We start from the raw sequence: 21,498 nt of genomic DNA, 5'->3' as shown, positions 1-21,498 counted from the left end.
GAACACACCTATTAGAACTCATAATTTTTATGAGAACAATATAATATGTTTGTGTACTCTTCATAAAGCAGTTGGCAGTTCGCCATATATCATTTAGTAGAGCGTTTCAAGGCCGACCTTCCACCAACGCTTCTGCGTTTTATTTCAAAATTTGAATTCTGGCATACTTTTTTGTTTGTTTATTTTATGAATTATGAGGAAGTGCATAATACAAATAGATTTGACCGTTAGTACTATGGGCACTGGATGAGGAGGTCCCGGGTGCGATTCCCATTGCTCTGGTACTAATAACACAGGAATTTCTCTAGTCAGGGTCCCTACTCTCGACACTCGAAATCAGTTAGGTCCGTTTTTTCACTATGGTTGACCTACAGGACTACTCTCGAAGTCCGCCAACCAAAACACGGACCCGTTGGGAATAGTCAATCGGCCCGTTGGAAACAGTCAAACGGCCCGTTGGAAACAGTTAAACGGCCCGTTGGAAACAGTCAAACGGCCCGTTGGAAACAGTCAAACGGTCCGTTGGAAACAGCGTATTTTATACGCGCCGACGACTCGACGCGCAGACAACGCGCGCTAACGCGATGTAGTTGCGGCAAGTAAACCTTTGCACACGTCTACAAATTCAGTGGCGCCGTAAACGCGCGTCATCTGCGCGTACACACGCCGCAGATGCTCTGTAGTCGCGCGTATGTATCGCGCATTTTGTAAAGAGATAGTTTTAATTTTAGTTTTGTTTGTTAATTTCAATAAGTTTTTGAAATGAAGCATCTATCTAAGCTATCTTTATAAAATACATTTAAAAGAAATCGCTAAGTATCAAACTGTACTAAATGATTACTATTCGGTTTTGGGAGTTTTTATTTTTCTAGCGCAGTAGATACGAAGTGTGAAAAGGATAAAATATCACAACGAAAGTTGTTTTCAATATGAAATTGTAAGTGTAAACTCCAGTGGAGTATATAAGCTTCTGGCTTGCAACGCGATGTTCGATAAAGACAAGCTTCGAACGCAGTTCTCGCGTGCGTCTGTATCGCGTTTTATGCGCGTTTATATCGATACAAATGCAACAATCCACTTTTTCAGCCTCTACGGCACGTTAAACGCGACTTCGTGTAACGTGCGTCGTCAGCACGTATAAAATACGCCTTGTGCACAGGGTCTTAGTTCTAGTCCCAATCGAAACTGAAGTCTAGGTTAACTTCGTATTTCGGGCCTCTGTGGTCCTGAGATTAGGTAATCGATGTAGTTGTCAGGTACATTATCATTATTATACTTTAGGCTGTAATTAACATTTTAGATCGAAATCTATGATTGGATATTTTAAGTCTATTCAGGAAAATTTATCTAAGGGCTACAGACTTGTCACGTTAGACCATACAAAATGAACTAAAACTACTTTGAAAGCAATCTAGTTGTTTTATATTTTTTGGTCAAGTAGTTTAAATTTGTTACGTAAACAAAAATGCTGATTTTTGTTCAATATCGGGTGGATATTAATTTTATCATTTGTGAAATTACTCCATTACTTTGTTGTAATTATTAATACACGCATATCTTAGTTTTTATTTCGTTTAAGCAACAAATTAGTCTTCTAAGAACGACCTCAAAAGTCATTCATTCCCTAGTTTGCCACCCTCAGACGCGGAACATTTTCTTCAAATTTAAATGGAACCACTTCTGAGGCACCCTCTTTCCATCAAAAAAGAATCATCAAAATCGGTTCACAAAGTTATCGCATAACATACATGAAAAAAGAAAAAAACGTACAGTTCTGTTGAGAACCTCCTCCTTTTTTCCACATCTGCAGTTGAACAGTAGTTCGAAGGACGAGCTACTTACTCTTAACTTTTAGCAGAATACAAAACGTACAAATACCTGTCATTCACACAACTCAGGTGGTTTAAAACGAGCAGACTTGACGCCCAAGTAATTGGTGTTGTTTATTATTGTATTTATTTACACGTTTATGATCAGATACCTGCAGCATACTATCCTAATTTGTTACTTCCCATACTTACGAAACCGTGTAAGGAAGTGTAAACAAAAAGATTTAGAACAAAGTTCGATGAACCAATATCCAAGTACGAAGGAAAACCCTAATATTTATGTTTGCTGTACGTCGTTGCCAGGTAACAAGGGGTCGTCGGACTTGCAACGATTGTTGTAAACTAGCCCGTAATTTTATTGCGGGAGAATAGGAATTATTTTAATGCTGTACATAACGGGGTGAAATTTAACTAACGTCCTTTGATTTTAAGATGCAAAACCCGTCAATATGAAGAAAAGTTTGTGACTGTTTGTGTTTTTTTAATAGCCCCGTACTAGGGAAACCCTGTGTTGCGGGTGCCATGGACATACACACACCCACAACCGCAAATTACACCCAAACTCACGAGAGAAATAGATGTAGGGTCTATAGGATTACAAATAGTTCTCCCGGCCCGGGAATCGGACCCAATACCTCTGCTTGGCAGTCCAGTGTGGTATCCGTTCGGCCACGGAGGCAGCTGGCCAGGAGCAATGGTTGCGTAGACTTTGAAGCGTGTGAGGTAGATACGGAGAAATTCTATGCACGATATTTAAACACTTGCCTTTTAAAAATAAAATAATCTCAGTAAAATAAGCTCTTAGACCCATGACGTATTTATGACGACATCCGATCTCCTTCCGGGTCAATGTAGAAAAACTAACTTTCGTACATTGTCTCGCGTCTGGTATTTGTGGTACCGTCGTTGTTTCCGATTTCCATAACACAAGTGGTTTAGTTACTTACTTTGGGATCAAAGCAACGTATGCTATGATGTCTAATAGCATTTTGTTGTACTGTATTTATAATTTTTTCGCCTTGTTTATATGTAGGATCGCCAATTTCTGGCAGAGGGTACGTGATTCAGATAACGAACTTGTGGCGGTTGTTGGCACGGACTACAGAAGTAATTTTTTTTAAGGCTGGCGAGACGTGCACCAGATTGCGAATTAGGTAATAAGTGCATGTTTATGTAATTATTATTTGTTTACACAATCTTATTTATTTTTATATTTTTATTTTTCTAAATTTTAGTAATTTCAGTTTAACATTTTTAATTTTGTATTTTGATAATTTTAACAATAATTACAAATTTTGTTAGCTTTATTTTATTATTTAGATTTTATGTCTTATTTTTGGTTTTAGATTGATTTTTTCTATGTTTTAATTTTATTACTGATTTTATTATTGTTTTATTGTGTAAATATGGAACTACATTCCTGAAATAAAGAAATATTATTATTATTATTGTAAAAAAGTTGTTTAAAAATGATTATGTTTTCATATGTTGCTTTTTATTTTTAATCATTACGGGTTTTCATAGAGAGGTATTATCATTCCACGTGTATCAATTGGAGTTTAGATAAATAAATATACTGTGACTTTTTCTATAATCCGTTCGAGAAGCTGTGGTAGTCCACTGGCTTGACCTACTGCCTCTTAAGCAAAGACTGTGCGAGTTCAAATCCGGGTTCAAATCGCACCTCTTGAGTTTGTTGGAATTTATGAGCGAAATTTAATATAATTTCAATTACTATGAGCCTCGCGGTCAAGGAAAACATTGCGATGAAATCTCCACGTCCAAGAAGGTTCTCAACCCTTGAAAGTCCCCAACCTTCATTGGGCCCGAGTGGCGGACCCGAGAAGAGACCTGTACCCAGCAGTACCACTTATAAATGGGTTTAATGATAAATAGAAATAATAAATTGCGCACACACAGCCCTGCACTAGATACTGCACACACATACATAGACAACCACAAATTACCCCAAACTCACGAGAGAAATAAATGTAGGCCATACAAATAGTATGTCTCCCGACCCGGTAATCGATCCCACGACCTCAGCGTGGCAGCTCAGCAACATAGTAACCGTTCGGCCACGGATGCAGTTTATGATTTTTTTTTATAATATCAAGTGACGGGACGAACAAGTCGTGCGCCTGATGGTAAGCTACACGCCTGTCCATAACAGTTGCAGTGTCCTCAGAGCTTTAAATCGCAAAGATTTGAGGGGCATTACCACTGCGTTTGTCACCCTGAGACATAAATTGACATGTCTTATGTGCCTGTAATTGCACCAGCACCCTTACCCGATAAAACCGGAATACAGTAATGCTGACATTAGTGCTTGGCGGCAGAAATAGGTAAGATGGCAGTAATTCCCTGGACGAAGTCGTTCACCAGGAGCTCTACTGCTTTTTTTATTTTTTATTTTTTTTATTGTGACTCGGCAAAATGACTGCACCGCGCCTGATGGAAAGTGCGAATACAGTCCAGAGATGAGAGTAACGGATGGAAAACACAAATATCTTCACTCCGTCACTATCATTTTGCCGGTCTGGCCAAATGCTTCTTCACACTACGTTTGAAGGACCCGATGTTATAGAGGGGAGGGAATACATGCGCCGGGAGTTGGTTCCACAATTTGATGGTTCGGCATAAAAACGAATTGCCAAACTTTTTAGTGCGGGACGGTATTGAACTGACCGTCCAACTGTGGCAACGCAGTCCGGCACGGGTGGTCCGCTGATGGAAAGGAGAGGAAGGGATAAGGTTGAATAACTCTTCAGAGCACTCACCGTACTAAGAGATTATGATGTTTCGATAATTACTTTTTGAATGAATTTTTAAACCAACATGTTATTACACTATTTATGTAAATAGTAAATTATGAATATTATCAATAGGACAAATTGAGAGGCTAGCACATGTACCTTACGCATGATACATAGATTACAAATAGAAATTTTATACGTATAATACATACGTGTACGTATTTAACCCATTTCAGCGCGTGATTCAAACTGTCCGAGTCAATCTGAAAATATGGGTGACACAAACGATATCTGAGCGAGATGTGCGTAAACAAGTGAAATGTACCTAATTCCTATTTTGATCACGTTTAGGTATTTTGCCAATTTGTATAGATTTCTACGACGTGTTCATAATGTCTTTATTTCATAGGTAAGCAAATAATACTTTTTTTACGATATCAAGTGATGGGACCAACAAGTAGCGCGTCTGGTGATACAGCGACTCGCCTGTCCATAACAGTTGCAGTGCAATTCAGAGATTTAAATCGTAGAGATCTGAGGGGCATTTCCACTGCGCCCGTCACCCTGAGACATAAGTAGACAAGACGCGAAAGCAGTAATGCTCACATTATTGCTTGGTAGCAAAAACATCTTCTTCATTCAACATATACATCGTCGGGATACAACAACGTATATGGACGTATATCTAATGTAGTCCGACATGCTATCAGAAATTTTGTACGATCTGCCAGGCCAGACATATTACTAAATGACATTGAGGGTTCTAAAGAAACACTATCTTGGTTTGTAGTATAATATCTATCTGTACTATTAAGTGTGAACATATCCTTACTTTAGAATTGTAAGTTAATTTAAATTTAGAGCTTGTAGTGTTTGCTCATCGCTTCGTGGTTATACCACTAAGGTTTTACCTAGCGATGCATAAGAGTCGGTTTTTAACCGACTTGAAAACAGGAGGAGGTTTTCAATACGATTGTATTTTTTTTTGTATGTGTGGTATGAGATTACTTGGGCGTTTGTTTTGTGAACCGATTTTTATGATTCTTTTTTTGTTGGAAAGAGGGTACCTCAGTGGTCCTATTTAATTTTGAAAAAAACATTCCACGTCTAAGGGTGGTAAACTAAGGGATGAATGACTTTTGAGTTCGGTTTTTTTAGTACTCGGTACTGAGATTATAGTACACTCGTTCTTTTCAGGAAAATCTACTTTACGAATGAGTGTAAATCCATGGGACGATTTGAAATAGCAGTAGAGCTCCTACACGAATCCTAAAAATTTTCACAATGGAAAAAAAACACAAACTCACCTCGAAATTTTACAGAAGAACCGTTGTATTCAATAGGTACTAATACCAATGATTTTTTTTTATATCAACTAAACTGAGTAGAACACGTGTAGTGTAGTATGCGATATATATTCTTCAAAAGGCTTTAATATCGTTTGTAAAAAAATACATTCTGAAATAAAGCCAGTGTCTCTCACGATATACTTTAGGGGTAGTTTTTTTTATAAACATACATTTTTTATATAAAGTAGGAGGCAAACGAGCAGATAAGACGCTTGATGGGAGGCCTTGTATATTACAAACTGCCAATTTGAACACTATGTTAAGTAAGGCACAATTTTCACCAAAGAACAGATTGTACTACATTAAGTGTAGCCCAACTTACGCCCCCAAACATTCATTAAGATAAAAGAAAACACTTTCGTAATTGTAAAGTCTTATTTGAATATAAATGTACATCATATTTCACACTTGGGGCTCTACATCCGCAGATAGGCGTTATAATCGTGGTTAATATTAAACAAACTTTGCACAGGTGGTTGATTCCAGGGCATTCACTGATCTCTGTTGAAACTGTAATTGTATTACAACTGTTTTAAAAATCATACTTAGAAACATAAAAAAGAGTAAGGAAGCTTTTTATGATATCAAGTGAGACGAGGCGAACATGTCGTGTTCCTTGTGACAGGCAACTCGCTTACGCATTAACATTTTGCAATGCCATGCCAGTCAGAGCTGTAACTCGCAAAAACTTGAAGGGCACTGCCACTGTGCCCGTTACCCTGTGATATAAAGATGACAAGTCCCACGTGCCTGTAGTTTTCCCAGCACCCTTACACTTCAAAGCTAGAGGTATGAAATAATTGTTGTTTATTGTTGTAAATGTTGCATATGCAGTAAAAGGTTGTGACAAAAATGCAATTTAGTATATAATGTTCTCGTATGGACAAATTAAGCTCAATTTAATAAGGAAACACGGACAGAGGCCGCAATTGTAACAATTACTGGGTTGAATTGATCCCGACGACCTGAATAACTACAATACGGAACGTTCCTAGGTGATATATCAGAGTCTAAATCCGTATTGTAATGCTATGTAGTCTAGTTACATCCTTATTAATGCCGCTTCGGGTTTGAATAGATACTTTTGACATTGGTACCTAATAGCGATTATTAGCTAGTAAAAAACATGTTGCAAATATCATGAAATTTAGTTAACTTGTCCAGTTTTTACTGGGTTATTAGTTGAAGGGATTTTAGGCAAATTAAAGGCAGAGAGAGCAAAAGTCATACTTTTTTATGTTATTAAGTGACGGGACGACCAAGTTGTGCACCTGATGGTAAGCGACACGCCAGTCCATAACAACTGCAGTGCCACTTAGAGCATTACATCTCAAAGATCTGAGGGGCACTGTCACTGCGCCCGTTACCCTGAGACATAAGTCCCACGTGTTACTGCGCGCGTTACCCTTTAAAACCGGAACGCCGTAATATTCACATTACTGTTTGGTTTAATAATCGAGTATATAACCAGAAATAGAGACGTAATATCATTTAATTTGTTTGAAACTATTCTGCCATATCATTACTGTGACAACTGCGCTCCGATTGGCCAGCCCGAGTTCGAAACAATTGACGGGTGTCGTCAACTGTTTCACTTCAAATCGACCAGTTAACTTGAGCTTTGCTATAATGGACGAAAATTGCAAAATTACATATTTAATATTTAATTACCGATGAAATGTGATTCCATTTGTTTTGTAATTAGATGTTTTGATGTTTTTCCCACACCACCGAATAGAACAGCACGGCATTGTTAGAGATATTATCTTTATTACAACAAATACAGAATATTTTTGGAATACACGGAGACGTACGCACAGGTCAGTAGTTGGCCTGTCTATGTTTCAGTGCAAACGGGAGTTGATATTTATAAGAGCTGTATCGCTAATGTGTTACCAGGAATATATGGTCCTTATTTCGTCTCTATTTCTGGTTATATACTCGATGGGTTTAACAAAGCCACACATTCCTGGTATATTAGAGCCACATACTTGGTGTAATAAAGCCACATCTCCACTCTCCTAATTAAGCATAAAAAGCTATCGACCAATTTCGTTCGTAGAATCTTTAAAACGTCTCTGCTTAAAAGTTGTAAATTTTGTAGTCTTGGCCTTATTGCAACGAGTGTGCGATCTACTTATTTTATTGTTACATTTGAAATCATTGATTGACTTTAAATTAGTTAGCATAGGCTAACTAACTAACTCACTTGATGGACTCAATCACACAATTATTAAATTTATTACGGTAGTTTCAGCAATCATTGTGTAGATAGGCCCAGAACCGACTTTAAAAAGAGGAGGTTCTCAATTCGACGGTATATTTTTCGTGTGTATGTTACACGTTGTGTTGTTGGCATTTGTGTACCGATTTCGATGATTCTTTTTTGTTGGGAAGGGGTCATCTCGGTAGTAGTTTTTTTAAAACTTGAAGACAATATTCCACCTCCAAGGGTGGCAAATCCGTCTTATTAGATTTCCCTCACTTGCCGTTAACCGATTTCAATGAAACTTGGCAATAGATGTAATTCCACTTTTGAAATAGTTTTTTTATAAAGTTATAATTATTTATAGGAAATGAAACTATTTTTCCGGATTTAAATCGTATAGTTGTTTTTTCACGCAATCCAACGTTTCGGGCGTTTTACAGTTCCCATGGTCACTATTGACTGAAATGTTGGTTTGTTTGAAAAATAGTTTTATTTCCTATGTGTAACAATCGCGAAAACCGAAAAACTAGTTACATATAATTATTTATTGTAATTTCGAACAATTATAGGGCATTAAATACGGAATCTATAGTAGTAATAATTTGATTTGTTGTTTAAGATTCGTTAGATTTTTGAAATAATATAAGTATAACGAAGTAAAATTATGAAAGTAAAAAAACAAAATTACCGTAAATTGTAACCGTGTCATTACCGTTTCAAACATCTATCGGTCCCATTAGCTAATGATGAGACTAGCGTCGACTGACCCTGTCCTGTGCCCTGTTTACACGCTATTTTTATTCGTTTATTCCCCATAATACAGTCGTAGCGCACAATATTTGAGTAGTCAGTAAGTGTTCTATTTTATTGCACATTTCCGTTTTTATGCTGCCTGTGAAATGAATCATGATCGGATTTTTTGTAGAGGCCTTTGGTCATTAGTAGCAGTAAGAGATCCCTGCTGATCTTACCTATTTCTGCCCCCAAGGAGTAACGTGACCGTTACTGCGTTCCGGTTTTGAAGGGCAAGGGTGCTGAAATTACAGGCATATGGGACTTGTCAACTTACGTCTCAAGGTGACAAGCAATTAGATCTTTGCGATGTAAAGCCTTCAGTGGCACTGCAATTGTCATGTATAGGCATGTAGCATACCATCAGGTGTACGGCTTGTTCCTCTCGTCACTTAGTGTCATAATAATATTATAACTTTTTTATAAAATAATCTCAGTACAGAGTACTAAGAAAACCGACCTCAAAAGTACGTGGAATTACGTCTATTTGCTAAGTTTCATTGAAATATCCACTAGTTCGCCACTATACAGGATTTGATACTGGAGACAATAAAAATAGGTCTCACTACGACACTACTCAAAGTACATCGAGGGAAAAACGCCTTGAATTGGAGAAATAGCAAACTCAACTAAATAATTGCTAAAAGTAATTGCTCCTAAATTAAAGTTAGGCGCTATTTATAAAAATGAATCTTCATGCGTGAACAGCCACCCTTAGAGGTGATTTCCTTCAAAATGAAACGGGACCACTATGGACCCCCTTTCCTACAAAAAAAGAATCATGAAAATCGGTTCACAAATACCGGAGTTATTGCGTAACATATCTACATACAAAAAAAAAACATACAGTCGAATTGAGAACCTCCTCCTTTTTTGAAGTCGGTTAAAAAACCCATCTCAAAAGTTCGTGGAATTACATCTATTTGCCAACGAATAGGTTACTGGAAAGTGTGCGAAATTCGGATTCATCCCCTAGTTTGCCACCCTTAGAAGTGTAATATTTTTCAAATTTAAATGTGATCAATGCTGAGGTAACCTCAGTCTAACAAAGAAAAATCATCAAAATCGGTTCTCAAATGCCGGAGAAATCGAGTAACATACACACAAAAAAAAGTAATCGTATTGAGAACTTCCTTCTTTTGCAACCGGTTAAAAAAAGAGCTGTGGTGGTTGGTTATAGGAGGACTCGTCATGATCCGCTTCGGGTTATATGTGTTTGGATACAAATATTCTATTCTGACCCGACTTTTTAGCTTCACATACATCAACTACATTTCTCATACAACTTTTAATTCTTGTCACTACGTATCCCATAATCTTCCTACAAATAGGAATTATGAAGAATCAGTCTGGTACCTGAGCTACAGATTTGTAATCTTCTTCTTATAGTATCGATGACGTGCATTGGAATGTTTGCCATCGTGTTGAACGATTTTGCCGATTTGCGTAAGGTACTCGCCGATTGATGCCCAGGGTACACCATACACACGTACAGGAAAGGTACGTCGTGCGGGGAGGCCCTTTTCACGTACCATGGATTTGTAATTGGGTTAAATCAGCCGTTCTCACATTCGCTGTTCTCAGCCAACTTACCGTAACCATTTCGGTGATCTCGGCCTAATTACCGTAGCCATTGTTTTTTTTTCGCGTATTATACCTAATAACATTGAGATATGAAAACTTTAAGCTAAACTATCAATATGTTTAAAAGGCATTAGAATAAACAAAGTAGTTTTCGAATTATCAAGACACAAATATTTTATGGAAACGCTAATCAAACATTTTTGAGAAAATCTGACTATTTCTGACACAGCTGAATTATTATTTGTATATTTTGCTACATTTGATTTATTTCTATTGATACAAGTGCCATTCAAGAATTTTTTGAATAAATTTGAAATAGTCTTTTTTAAATAATTGGGTAGTGGTAATGATTAAAATTTACTCCAATTCTGTCTTATAATTAATCACAGTTGTTATAAGAATAGTGTAATAATTTACATTTTGATTACTTCTGCCGATAAAAGTGTTAAAAAGGAATTACAAAATATTTTCTATCGGATATATTCATTATAAAAAGTGTAGAAAATCAAAATATAAGTGTTTTCTACGCTGTTGTTCTTTATAATTTTTGTTTTTATGTTTTCTTAAAAATTATTGAACTTACAAATTACCGTATCCATGGCTACGGTAATTCGATCTAATTACCGTTTCCATAAAATATTTGTATCTTAATAACTTGAAAACTACTTTGTCTATTCTAATGCCATTCAGACAAATTGATAGTTTAGCTTAAAGTTTTCATATTTCAATGTTATTGGGTATATTAAGCGAGAAAAAACAGTGGCTACGGTAATTAGGCACAGAACACCGAAATGACTACGGCAATTACGTTGAGAACACCGAATGTGAGAATGGCCGAAATATAAAAGTAGTCGATTGTTTTCGTCTAAGTCCATCGTATGAAAAGAAGTTTTGAAGCCTGTACCTAGCTTCTCGCACGAGCTCGATCGTGGCGAAATAAATTCGAGCCAAAGCACCGAGGGTAAATGAACTGCAGTGCACTATTTTTATCGCAATTTACGTAGCGATGGGCAAATATAAAACGCTGCTAATAAACTACGTGTTGAAAGATTTTGCGGGCTTACCGGTTAAGTAACCTAACCAAGTGAAAAAACTATGATAATTATATCAATTCGGGAAATAAATTCTTGATACTATTTAAATTGAAAGAAAGAAAGAGCCTGTACACACACATTATATGATTTGACATATAATACAATACAAAGATTTATTAATAATTAATTCTGCTTATGAATAAATAAATAAACTACCTGAGTACTAAAATTGGAATATGGACTGTGCGCTATGCTATTACGGAATCCGTCATCCACTCACCTTAATGTCGTCCCACTAAAAGTGCTACAAAGTGATAACAAGTGGTGAAAAAAATAGAAAAAAAAAGATTGAATTGAAATTAATATGACAAAACATTGACTTACAATTATATGGACGTTGGGTCCGCGCTAAAAAGTGTCCGAACTTATGGGGCGTTAAAATCGTATACAGAGAGTCATTCACGCTTTAGTCTTCGTTTGTTCGACTGACAGCGAAGCAAGCAAAATTAGACAGTACTGCGATGACATTACAATTTAAATTCAACGTTTTAGCTTTTTCATATTCCTTTACATGTCACTACGTTTAAATAGGTTGACTTGGGACATTTTTTTCGTGGTTTTTGTATTAGACCCGTCGTGCATTTATTTGTAAGTCAATGTGACAAAATAAGAACGTGTATATATATTTAATTTGATAAAATTATAAAATAAGGTTTAATTACAATTAAACAGACGAACTGTAATAAACGACTTATAGGGACGCATATCTGCCGTCCGATAACTAAAAGCGCGGCTAAATGACAAGATATTTTTTTGAAATATCACAAGAACCATAACCCCGCTTACAGAATATTGTAATTGTTTAATGATATTTCAGCTACGCATCGTTAGGGTAAGTTACAATAAGTCGAAATTTATGCATCTAGCATTTTTTATTGTTTTTAAAATATGTGCATGTACAAACAGAATATTATCAAATCATATTTTCTTATTTGAAACACAATATTAAAATTTATTAATACAATCTCAAAAAACTATTTCTTGTGGAAAGATGAACACAATCTATATTCACACAAATCGCAAGACTGCCGTCCGGTAACTACAATGGGGCTAAGTGACAAAATATTTTTTTGAGATATCATAAAAAGCCCCTGTTTTAGAATATTGAAATTATTGAATGATATTTCAGGCAGGGTCAGGGTAAGTTCCAATAAATCGAACACGTTAACTAATTTCAACTGTTTTTAAAAGAGAATTGTGTGCTCTATTTATGTTTTCCATTACCGCTGCCAATTTTCTTTAAATCTATATATATGTCACCTGTCAATTGATAACTATTATCTGTAAAATGGCAATCTTGCGAGGGTGATAGGTGTTTAATTCTACTGTAAATAACTGATGTTAACACTTATTATAACAAAAGATGAAACAAATACTTTGTAAGGTTCATTTTTGTATATATTTTATTTTTTTATTTACCACGGGTGAAGTTGAGTTTACATATCATCTCCAAAGTATTTAAGGATAATTCCAGATACGCTGCCTTTGTAGGCAGCACTACCCGTGGTGATATTGACAAGCAGTGATGTGAGCTCTTGGGATTTATCACCTTATGCCACAGATCTGAGGCGTAGTGGCAGTACCCCTCAGATCTTTGTGATTTAAAGCTCTGAGTGGCACTGCAATTGCACACGTGTGTCGCTTACCATCAGACACATGTCTTGTTAACAAAATATATAGGAAATGAAACTATTTTTCCGGATTTAAATCGCGTATATTTGTTTTATCAAACAAACCGAGGTTTCGGGCCCTTTACAAGTCCCATGGTCACGGTTGACTGTATGACATGGGACCTGTAAAGGGCCCGAAAAGTCCGTTTGTTTGAAAAAACAAATATAGGCGATTTAAATCCGGAAAAATAGTTTCATTTCCTATGTGTAACAATCGCGAAAACCTAAGAACTCGATATAACAAAATATATAATGAGTGGAGTGAACGACTTGCAATATTTATCTATGCATAGCATGTTTAAAAACTATCAATCAATCATTGCATTTCCACAAATGGAATTAATGTATAGCATGCACAAACTTAATGTACTGCATAATTTATTTATACTGTGAAGCTATTTGGGGCCAACAAAATTATACGAGGCGTCGGCTTTCGCAGTCGGCAATATGGAATTTGCTATCACTTTACGGATTTATTTTTAGGAATTAGCCAGAGATATTATGTGCAGACGTTCGGTTTTCATAATAATCTATGTGTCCAACTCAAAATAAAACTTAAACATGTCAGTATGTGTTTAGTAGCAGTAGAGCTCCTTGTGAAAGAGTTCGTCCAGGTAAGTACTGCCACATTACCTATTTCTGCCGCCAAGAGGTAATGTGAGCATTAACTACCATCTTTGCCTCTACATACCTTTACATCGGTTAAAAATATATAAACGAAATTTAGGCATGAATTTAAACCATATTATCTAAATACGCCACCTTGTGGTGCCAATCTCTGTAGATGCAAAGCGTCTACTCCCACTGGGTTACCACCGTTCTATCTTTGGTACACGTTTAGTTTAGTACGACTAGAGCTCCTTGTGATAGATAAATATTTAATTGTTTATCATTACCATGAATTAAATGGGTGTTTGGTTTAATAAAGAATTGTCTTTGACGATTCAACTCTTTTTCTACATCTCATTTTCTACATGCCATGACTCACTTGGAAACATAATCCCAGCTTTAAATAATCTATATTTCGTTTAACGGTTTGAAAAGGATAATCTGGATTATGCTAGTCATATTTTACTCTAGATGTTGCAACTACTGGTACTGTTCAAAATGAGTATTCGAATGAAATGTAAACAAATCGTGATGTTATATGGTTTAATTTTATTTTTGTACACACCAGACGTAGTTAAAAGAAACAGTTCAATATTAGTGATAAACATTACATTACAACCAGAACTGGACCTATGTTATTGCCCAATTGCACAAATACAAACTACTCTAAATATATATTTTACCCTAAATATTTTCAAACATGAATAAACGTTAAATACTTTGGTATTAATCGTGGTTATTTTCTCATTTCAGAATTAGCAACGCATCAAAGCCGAAACTTCGCGAAACGGCGAATCGTACACAGTACGAGACCAAAGACCGCGGACGACCGGGACACTCCCGAACTACGACATCGGTGACGTCAAACATGGCGTCCACCGACACTTCGACCTCCAGCACTATCACCGCCGCAGCTCCAGAAGAGCACAAGCGAACCGTGGACGAGGCATTCTTGAACAAGTTGAAAATGCTCGTCGAAAGGTTAAGACTTGAAAATGCGACCTTGAGGAAATCGCTCGATGTCGAGCGGAGCGAGATCCGAGCGCTAAAGGCCCAGCAGGAATCCACATTACGCAACCTCAAGACTGAACACAAGAAACAAGAAGAGTTCTTAGAAAAACAATTACGTTGTATGAAACCAGAAAAAGAGGAACAAGCGTATGGAAACCATAAACTAATAGAACTAAAAAAACTAACAACAGAGATTCAGTCTTTAAAAACAGCAAACAAGGGTCTTCAAGAAAAACTCAAGGTGATCAAACTTCTTCTTTAAACTATCGACAATCTAGTCTGACAATTACTCCAAAGTATTTCGATGAAAAATGCAAGACAACTTAAAAGTAATCCGAACAACCAACAGTAAAAAGCTTCTTTCAGGTTATTCATTCCCAATGCCTTTCTGTCCTTATTGCTACTGTGTGTTAGTTCGTCAAAATGTCGGTTTTCATTCAGATCGTCAGTTTTCGACCAATACTGCAAAATCCCAGCTTGGTTTAAGTGGTGTAATATGTAATTTATCCTTGGAAGATATGGGCTACCATACCGCAAACCGTATACGATTGAACATGTTATTGGACATTGTAAAACTCTGTGAAATATGGGCCTTCCTTGCGCCATATTTGAAGGATTTCTGCTTATGTAATGCGTTTCTGTTTTTCTTAACAATAAGGCATATTCAAATTTTCTCTTTTCTAAAACTTCTTTGATTTTGTTATCGTTGATTACTTCTGTGCGTTTCAATATTAGTTTATTGCTAGATTCTGTCAAGCTGTTTTTAAAAATGTTTATGTGTCTGTTATGGACACCAAGCGTTAAATTTGTTTCATATAACTGTTTTAAAGTATTAATATCTGATTTCTGTCGGGGATAAGTTACAGCTGAGTAGATGATGCCCTGAAACAAAAACGCAGCGGCATAATAAAAAATTTAAAAAAACTTATGGTAAAAATAAAGCGTTGATAACTTACATCAATCACGCTGTTAATAACCAGGGAGTAACTAATAATCATAAATATTAAAAATCTGAATACTGGTCCTAAAAATTTTATATCTGCTGTCTGTTTCAGAAAGCATTTTACCAAGTCCATTAGCGTCGATCCACTGGTCTGGTGATTCTGACCCAAAATATGCGTTTCCAACTTTCGAGCTACAATGGCAATAGTTATTAATATAACTACATTAGACAAGATCAACACAAGGATATTTGACGATATCAAATGCAGGACTGATGTAAAAGTTGATTGTTTTTCAGCTTTTTTAACCAAGAAACACATCTCGTTATTGGTTAGGGGATATGTCGTGTCAATATATCCATGGTATGATGGTCTAAGTATTCTTGAATTTAGCTCTAGATCGGTGTATCCGTCTATGAGATCGCCTGTGACCCCGGTTGCTGTTCCGTTATCCAATAGCTCTCCAACGGTGATTCCATCTCTGGGCATCAGTGGTAAACAAGATGCGTTTAAAGAAGATATAATTGCTTTGGCTAATATCGAGTCACATTTTACTGGCCCCGTTTTATTTGATAAATATATTTGTCTGAATACGCTTAAACGCAACTGATGGCCGTTGAGATTGTAATATTGTCGACTCAGGTAACTCTCAACGTTCTTTACATCAGTGATATCTTTAACTTCCTTAAGGAATGGATTGTATGTATACATTCTTAATTTTTCGTCCCACACAATCAATATAGAATGGGTGACACTTCTACTCCAAAGCAGTTGGAAGTGTCTTTTCATGTCGTAGTAAAAGTAGCTGTCCACGTTGACTGGGAGGTTTACGACGAATATAAGAGGGCTTCTTGGTTTAAAGACTCTGGTTCTAATCAGAACTCCGATGACGTCGTCATCGACTTCTGAGGAAAGTTCTTCAGATGTAATAATGTATGTGGTTGCTCCATGCTTATCAATTTTAGGCTTGACTTTAGTAGAGGCTGGCGATGCACATCCACTAATAACCAAGACGGGATAACCACAATCCTTCGTTTCCATGTATTTGAGAATCCTGTTTTCAAAATATGTTAAGTTACAAAAAATTATTGTAAAAAACAATTGTTCGAATGCATTGTAGAACTTCTCAACAACGTTGTACGCGAATTCAGCTTTACTTGCCGTTTCGTTGTAATAGGTAAAAATTTCTTGATACATGGCACTTTGTGGGTGTAAACTCGTGGAACATTGCATATAGAATAATATGCAAAGGATCTTGACCAATTTTTTAGATGACATCATGATGCGTGTGGATGGTTCAAACGTGTGGATACCAACTGCGGGGCGCGGTAATCATTAGGCACATATTGCTTCCATTATTTGCTTCATAAAAGTACGTTAATTATGGACTTCCCTTAATTGCACCAGCGTTAAATAGCACCGCGGCTCTAGAGTGTAATAACTTAGTAAAAGTACTTTATAATACTAACTGTTATACTATAATTGACGGAAGTAATGGTCTTATATCTATAATTATATGGTTCGATTACCACTGACTGTTTTATATAGTCATTTAGATAATCGTTCTCCCAGAGGGAGTCGTGGTGGTTCAAAATGGTGCCTGGGAGTCGTGGTCGGATAGGTAAGAAACGGCTGAAAAAAACCTTCTAATCCGACTAAAAATCGGCATCATAATTTAGGGTTAAAATTTTGTTTCCACCGTTTTCCTATATGGCCGTTAAATAAGCGTACTTTTTTCGATAGAAATGGCTGTTGAAAAAACTTGCTTTGCTCGAGCTCAAAATTAACACGAAAAGATTTCTAGGACTGCCTGGCAATAATTTGTGGTAAAAATATATATTTTTACAATTTTTAATATGGCTGCCATATTTAAAAATATAAAGAGCTTTTAATTTTTTAAATGAAGTCATAAATACCGAGGCCTTATGCCAAGATCCAGCGGAGGGCGAAGCCCGAGGCTCTGTTACGAGTACAAGATCTCACAATTGTTAGAAATGTAAGGCATACTTCCTAATGCAGGATATGAGATACTTATAACGTAGTTGTATCTCGACCGTCTCTGTTACATGACCGTTACTGTTACAGTGCTTTTTCTTGGAAGCTATGCCAAAGAGAAGTATTTAGGTACACCAAACCAGATAATCACTCAAAATTTCTTGGCTCAAATTAGGGAATTTCCTGTACTATGAACACCAGTATGACGATAAATCTGAGGGCAATACCCAGACAGAACCAACTTAGAAATGTTTGTTTCCTAAATTGGCCCAAATCGGGGACCGAACTCGGAATCTCCTCATCAAGCGACCATAGTACTAACTGCTGTGCTACCGAAGAGCACGCACACCCCGTAATCTAAACCCAACCACGTGCCGCAGGTCGAGCCCGACCCAATCGTAGATGGGGTACAGGCCTCGTGAATAAAAAACGTGTAAAAAGACAGACCTTCATCATATCAGAATCCTCCTCCTCCCCAAGAATCAAATCAAGAATCAAAATCCCAAAGAAAATCAAAGATTTCCAGACCAGCCGATCGGACACGACGTGCATCCATCGGTTACCCGCCGCCCTTACCAGGTCATCCGCCCAGCTAGTAGGGGCATCTAGTGGGCCGTCCCACTGAACCCCTTCCGGTTCGTGGTCTCCATTCAAGAAGCTTTCTGCCCCAACGGCCGTCAGTTCTAAGAGCTATGTGCTCTGCCCACTGCCACTTCAACTTGCTAATCGTTCGAGCCATGTCGGTGACTTTCGTTCTTCTACGGATCTCCTCATTTCTGATTCGATCACGTAGAGAAATGCCGAGCATTACTCGCTCCATAGTTCGTTGAGTAACTTTGAGCTTTTTTATGAGGCTCATAGTAAGTGACTACGTCTCAGAGCCGTAGATAATCGCTGGCAACACGCACTGCTCGAAGACTTTTGTCTTCAAGGACTGCGGTATTGCGGACGAGAAGACGAGTAATTTTTGTTTGATATTGTGAGTGTCTAGGGGACCTACTCTTGAAGCACGAAACCCACGTAGACTGTCGTTTTCCCACTATGGATGACTTACAGAATTGACTTTCGATCGGCGCTAGAACTAAGAATGTATGACAACGGGATTTGACAGTTTTCAACGGGCCGTTCGGCTGTTTCCAACGGACCGTTTGACTGTTTCCAAGGGGTCGTTTGACTGTTTCCGACGGCCCGTTTGACTGTTTCCAACGGGCCCGTCTTTTCGTTAACGCACTTCGAGAGTAGTCCCGTAGGTCATCCATAGAGGGAAAACGGCCGTAACCACAGATTTCGTGCTTGGAAGGGCACCTGATGTTACTTTTTTATTTAGCATAGGCAATAGTCGTAACTTACATAGCGGCGAAATTAAAGGTGGTCGAGGATAGAGTTTGCTTGCCTATCTTAACATATTGATAGCATACTCTATTACTATTGTGGCCCAGAATTCACTAGTAGCTGCCATTAACATTTGAAGCATGCAGGTGTAAGGGCACGCAGGGCACGATGTGAGATAGGCCATCGATTGAATCTCACATTGGAAAAGTCCAAGTTATGTTTGTCGGGAAATGAGTCAACAGGTTGTGGATTCCATTGACCTTTTCAGAAAAGTGACAGCAAAACGGTTCCGGCGCATTGGGGATATGTCAAAAAGATAAAGTCCATGGTCCAACACCAACTAGCATAAATGTATAAGGTATAATACCGCTCAACAGGCGAACTTGCTCTTGTAGGTCAGTGACCTAGCTCTACTCGGTATGTCTGTGTGTTTCTCTATAATAGATTCAGTTTCGCGTTCGAATTATCCAGCGTCCTGCCACATTGGGAATTTGACGTAATGCGTATTTGTATCTGAGTGACATCATCATTGGATTGCGGAAGGCCATGTGCATTGGCATTGAGCCGAGGGAGTCATTCAAAAAGTTTGTTACAAATGCATTTTTAGGAGTGTTGACGACACAGTTTTTCGGAGAAAGTTGATGTGTAAATTCCATTTAATCAGGAGGAAAGGTTCTTAACAATATAAAGTCATGACAACCCTAATAATGTCGGAGACCCAGAGGGACATGATGATGTGACGAGTTAGATTTATAAATGAGATTTTCCGAGTCGAGGCGCATAATTGCGATTCACAATTATCCTATCGGAAACTTTTGACGTTTCTAATCGGAACAATGCAATGGTTGATTTAACTCACAAATTAGAAAGATATAGTAGGAATCAAGTTCATCTACCTAGAGTTCATCCTATTGGGATGGATGGTATTACCATGTTGTAAACTACGTGATAATGATTACAGGTTGCTCAAGGGGCAGAATGCGCCCGAGCGGCGGAGCTGCGTGCCCAGGCCGCCAAGCACGAGGCGTTGGAACAAGCCGCGCGTAGAGATGCGCGTGCACAGTGCCGTAAGCTGGTATGTACTTATTATTATATTTTTTGCAAAACCAATTAAAAATTACCCCGTCTGTCTGTTTGTAATTCAGCTTGCAGTGTTTCGACTGATCTGGACCCAAGTCTGCTAATTTTCAATCACCTCCAATTGTGTGTCGATATGATAGGATAATGGCAGAATTATGTACGTTTAGTGTTCTCTGTTAAGATAAGTGGCTTGTCCATAGATATAGGGCTTGTCAGTGCCTAGCCATCGAGCTACTATTCAACTGCCATCGCAATTTTTTGATATTTTTCTCTTTCAATGGCGAGTCGATGGCACATCCATGGCGTAGTGTATTAATATTATATAACATATTTAATTTGAAGACTAAATTGCTGTTTAAACGAGACAAAAATTATTTAGTACTTCATTGAATGTGTGAATATCTATCACTGACTTTCCACTGAGACTCAACGGCCATTGCAACTAGACATTAGACTAGACTAGACATTGAACTAGCAAATCAATGAAATTACAATGACCAGTGGATTCAAAAAAATTAGCAGAATTGGGCTGAAGACTTCGTTTCGTCGCGACGGTATGTTTCGGCACGCCTAAGAATACATTGCACGTACGAATGCCGAACCCTTGATATGCTTGATATCCCTCCAAGGTCATAGGCGTACAAAGGATGTCAACGTCATTGCGTTAGATACACAGTTCTGAAGTCTTTTATCTGTCCAACGCAAACAACACTTTAATCTGGTTGACAGTCCATTTGCTTTGATTTTATGTTTATCGTACACTTTCTTTAAATATCTTGAGTAGTCTATTCAAATAATGAACTCGTTCACGATGTCGTTAATCAATTGTTATTACGTGCATTTGCTAAATATACAACACAGATTAAAGATCGCATTCATGGCTTTTTGGTATGTGGTGACGTCAGAGCCATGAATGCGATCTTTAATGTTTGATGTCCTTAACTTGATTAAGTTACCTATTTACTGAAGTGTGGGTCTTATTGTACTATAGCGTGGGTATATTTTTAATTGTCATCATAAAAAGTGTATTCCCACTCGCTTCCAGATGGCTTCCAGCTAAACAACTAGGTACCTACATTTGAATTTTAGTAACAGAACTTCTTGTGAACGAGTTCGTTAAGGGTATTACCACCTTACCTATTTCTGCCGCCAAGATGTAATGCTCACATTACTTCGTTCCACTTTTGGAGGGTAAACGGTGCTGGTGAAATTACAGGCACATTGGACTTATGTCTCAAGGTGACAGA

At 37.5% G+C, this 21,498-nt stretch overlaps 1 protein-coding gene across 2 annotated transcripts in view; it reads left to right on the top strand.

Moving 5' to 3' along the window:
- Positions 1 to 21,498, top strand: part of LOC113229385 (axoneme-associated protein mst101(2)) — a 222,026-nt gene that overhangs the window by 4,909 nt on the left and 195,619 nt on the right. For both annotated transcript variants that reach the window (XM_026462956.1, XM_026462955.1), the window contains exons 2-3: positions 14,646 to 15,144; positions 20,133 to 20,246. In XM_026462956.1, coding sequence (XP_026318741.1) covers positions 14,761 to 15,144; positions 20,133 to 20,246 — 498 coding nt within the window. In that variant the 5' untranslated portion in view covers positions 14,646 to 14,760. The remainder of the gene's footprint in view (positions 1 to 14,645; positions 15,145 to 20,132; positions 20,247 to 21,498) is intronic.

The sequence above is a fragment of the Hyposmocoma kahamanoa genome, unplaced genomic scaffold (assembly GCF_003589595.1).
Source record: "Hyposmocoma kahamanoa isolate Upper Pololo Valley unplaced genomic scaffold, ASM358959v1 62, whole genome shotgun sequence".
Taxonomy (NCBI): Eukaryota; Metazoa; Arthropoda; class Insecta; order Lepidoptera; family Cosmopterigidae; genus Hyposmocoma; species Hyposmocoma kahamanoa.
The sequence above is the reverse complement of the archived record's forward strand: the minus strand, read 5'-3'. Positions and strand labels throughout refer to the sequence as shown.